Source organism: Plectropomus leopardus, unplaced genomic scaffold, assembly GCF_008729295.1.
Source record: "Plectropomus leopardus isolate mb unplaced genomic scaffold, YSFRI_Pleo_2.0 unplaced_scaffold1175, whole genome shotgun sequence".
Classification (NCBI taxonomy): domain Eukaryota; kingdom Metazoa; phylum Chordata; class Actinopteri; order Perciformes; family Serranidae; genus Plectropomus; species Plectropomus leopardus.
In genome coordinates, this window is record NW_024612449.1 from 1 (window position 1) to 4,320 (window position 4,320).

The 4,320-nt window shown below is 39.7% G+C and overlaps 1 protein-coding gene across 1 annotated transcript; it reads right to left on the bottom strand.

The window, feature by feature from the left end:
* Positions 1-105: 105 nt before the first annotated feature.
* LOC121963576 lies at positions 106-1,470 on the bottom strand (the record flags this gene model as incomplete). Its single annotated transcript, XM_042513858.1, has 3 exons — positions 908-1,470; positions 714-825; positions 106-207 (listed from the first exon to the last, which is right to left on the bottom strand). Coding segments are annotated over exons 1-3 (771 nt in total), but the record flags the coding sequence as incomplete, so codon positions are not given.
* Between the last annotated feature and the right edge of the window lie 2,850 nt (positions 1,471-4,320).

The following is a 4,320-nucleotide window of genomic DNA, read 5'->3' on the forward strand; positions in this document are numbered from 1 at the left end:
CACACACACACACACACACACACACACACACACACACACACACGGCTGGATTATCGCTGCTGGCGTGCCCGCATGCAGCAGAGTGACGGCGGGACTCGAACTCACCACCGGGTCTTTGACCGTGTCCACCAGCCGGATGATGTTGGTTCCTCCGCGAAGGTTTTCAAGGATTTTGATTTCCCGTTTGATCTTCTTCTTCTTGACGGGCTGCGAGAGAAAACGCAACATGCGTTTAATAAAAAACTAAACAACAAAATAATAATTCTGCGGCAGGAACCGATCCTCCAAAACACAACCAAAACATTGGTAACGTTTTCCGCGTATGTTCCCAAAATGTTCTTAAAGTTCGGGCAACATTCTCGATAAACATACGTGTTTTTTAACAAAGTCCGTTATCTCAGGCCTCAGTAACATTTTCTGAATGTTGCTTTGAAAACGTTCTCCCTTTGTTCTCATGTAACATTGTGGGAACGTTTTATAAATAAAAACATCCTCTGATCTGTCGCCTCTCAACGTCACCTAAACATTCTCACAACGTTTCAGTTCAAACGTTACGTCTTCAGCTTTTAACCTCACAGGAACATTATTTGAGATGATAAACGTCCTTAAACGTTCTTTGAACGTTAGACTAAAATGTTTCTTTTAAAACATTATTGTAACTTTTAAGTAACGTTGACCAACGTTGTGGGAAGGTTCCCCGCTCGCTGTCTCACCTTGAGGATTTTCACCACCACCTTCTCGCTGTTGGTCACATTTATGGCCTCGAACACTTCGCTGTACTTCCCTCGGCCCAGTTTACGCACCAGCTGATAGTTGTCTTGATTGCTGAGGAAGACGAGAAACGTTTGATCGTTTTTTCTGTGAAAAATGACCCAGCGGCAGTAAAACTGTAGAAACGTAGGCGTACCTCCAGTTTGGCACGTGTGCGTCGTAGTCCCAGTACTCTCTGTTCTTCTGCGTGTTGACATCGGTGTACACCCGAGCCTTGCTGCTGGCCGGCGTGGATCCGGGCATCGCTAGCTTCGCGGCTCCGTGACGAGGACCTTCCCCTCCCGCTGAATACTCGTGGGCTCGATACTGGAAGGCGGCGCAGCGACTCTCCAGAAGACGCGGCTCTACGAAGACCCCCGGGCCGCGCTGACCATCGGCTTTGGCTGCTTGCGCCCTCTGCTGAAAGGCGTCGGGCCGGTCGGACGCGGCGGCGGTGCAGACGGACAGAGCTACGATGACCGAGTGTGTGAAGCCCCTGAGCAGGATGTTGGGCAGGATGGGATGGAGACCCGCCAGCTGCAGGAGGACCGCGGAGAAGAAGAGACTGAAGACCGGGACAGACATGACGGTAACAAGTTCACATACGACAAAGAAACGCATACATGAAGCGTCTACACGTGTCAGACGGTTAAAAACCCGGGAATACCAGCTCGATTTCAAATACATGGAAAAAAGAAAGAAAGTACAACACATTTATTTGGAAATTAGCTCATAAAAAAGGTAAATTTAAAATAAAAAAATAAAGGAAATGACCTGTAAAGCTGCTTAAAAATAATAATTTAGTGGAAAAAAAAAAAACAAAACAAATATATAGTTAGCTGGATTTTATTTTCCCGAGCTGCTTCAAAAATAATCATCTACATTTTTTTCAGTTCCTTCATCGCCTTTTTCTTATGTTTCTGAAAGAACCGGCACCGGGTTTGAAAGGGTTAAAATGGACGTTTTAAGATCTTTTCAAGGTTTTTTTCTTTTTTTTTTATTCAAAATTAAGATTAGTTTTAAAGACAAATCATCTTTTTCTTATTCAGCAGTGCAGGTGAGTTTGGTGTATATGTGGTCCTAAGCAGAAGCGTGTTTTATGTTTAATATGGTTATTTAAGTGAGTTTGGTTAATCTACATTTTGCCAACACGGAAGTGCAATTATTAATTAAAATGTATAAAGACGTTAGAAGAGCTCAAATAAATAAATTAATAAAATAAAATAAACATAATAAATAAAAGTTTCTTGCAAATATGACCTCAAATATTAAATGAAAACTAATGTGTTTTAATGTGTTTTAAGGCTTAATATTTATAAAATTCAATTTAAGACATTTTAAGACTTTTTCAGGACACGTAGACAAAATAAAATCTTCACATTTTTAGAGCTGTAACAGGAAAAACTGAAAAATGACTTTAAATATTTAACAATATTAAAAACAGTTTGATTAATTTCCTGTAAACTGGCTCGTCAATCACTCAGCTAATCGTTGCATCTCTGTGTGTTTGATTCTCTGCTGTCCGACTGATTTAACCAGTAAAAATGACCACGACAGTAACGACCGCAACTGGGTTTAAAGCCTTTAACATTTTGAGAAACTTGAATTTAATTTGTTAAATAAAGCAGCAGATTAAAAACACACAGTCCTTTGATGCGTTACAGCTGGACTGGATTTCCACAGAGACTCAGCAGTCGGTTTAAAACACGTTTTTCACATCTGAGAAAAAGATTTTCAATTTCTGAACACAGAAAAAGGAGATTTTTGTGTTTCTTTCTCTCCTTTACGTCCAAATCAGACCAGGTCAACCTGAAAACCACCGTACCAAAACCTGTCAAACACAGAGCCTTTAAACACAAAAAACCTCTTTGACACACACACAACACACACACACACACACACACACACACACAAACACAAACACACACACACACACACAAACACACACACACACACACACACACACACACACACAACACAAACACACACACACACACACACACAAACAACACACACACACACACACAAACACACACACACAAACCACACTCCACAAGCAGTTTTACTGCATCCACATCACAGCAGAGCAGCAAACCGTCGTTTTTATTTTTATTCATCGATCTGTTAAACCTGCACCAGTTCATCATAATCCACCAAAAACTGTTTAAAATACACTTTCAGGTTTGTTTCATTTTGTTTTCCATTTGAGAAAACGACATTATCGGCCTGGCTGATTATCAGGGCCGATATTTGGCATTTTGGAGATTATCTATATCTGCGTTTTATTTCGATAATCGGAGGTAAAATTAATTCATTAAAAGGTGCAAAGAAAGTGTCAGCATGGGAGGAACTTAAGGAGCTTTTGTTATTTATTCATTTTTATTTAATTTTTAAAGTTTTGTGTTGCCGTTTGTTATTTTCCAAATTCCTAATATAGATTTTCATTTTTATTGTAAATACATACGGGTTCCAAATATCCGTCATCGGCCTCATTGAATACTAATAATCAGTATCGACTCTGAAAAACCAACATCAGTCGACCGCGAGAGAAAACAGCACAGTGACGATCTCCATCCAAAATACACCCAAAAACAGCCGGACTAAGATTATCAGACCTGAACCAGATTAACACAGACCGTAGACCAGGTTTCATATTTGTGATACATTTATTCTCTTTGTCATAAAAGAGTATTTTTCTTGTCAAGCCTGGATGAGCTTAACAACTAAGAGTCCACAGAGTGTAAAATCTTGATTTAACAGCATTTTCACATCCAGATCAGAACAGACAGCTGCAGACCACATAGCACCATATTCAGACCCGTCAGACCGGATCCGCATTATTAGTCCCACAGAGGGGAGACTTGAATTGTTACAGCAGCTATGAGGTGCATGAAAAAACAACTATACAAATAGTAAAATATAAATATTAAAAAATAAAAAAACAAGGTGCCAAGTATAATATTTTTTAAAGGTGCAAACTCAACAGATCACATCACAGCGCTGGATGAAAAAAGTTTTAAATCCAGTTTCAGGTTTGTGACACTTATTTTATATTTCCTATTTGAGAAAATGGGAAACCAGTAATATCCATCAAACTTTTAGGGCTGCAGGGACGATGCTATACTTTTTTCACATTGCGGTGTGTGAAATGTTTGTATGCGCACTTTATTGGTGTGTGCTGGTACAGCTGAGTCTGTTTCATTCACATGTAGTTTATTTAATTGTGACTGTGGAGGCAAATTTTAAATGTATTTATATTTGTATCTTGGAACCATTTCTAGCAAGTCCCTCTAATTTCCTATTTTTCTGAGTCACCTAAATGCATCAGCTGACCTGAGGGTCCTCATTAAGAGCAGCTGTGCTAAATCAGCAGAGAAAACAAAGAACAAACACTCTTCAACCAGCGTGTGTTTGCTTTAATCCCAGTTTACTTTGATTAACGTGTTCATTACCATACTGATTGCCTGTTTTCGTAGAAGCCTGTTTATTTGGGGAATTGTCTGTTTGGTGTTTTGATTTCCGTTTTGATGCCACAATCAGACAAATCAGCTGAGCTTCAGCCAGCAGCTC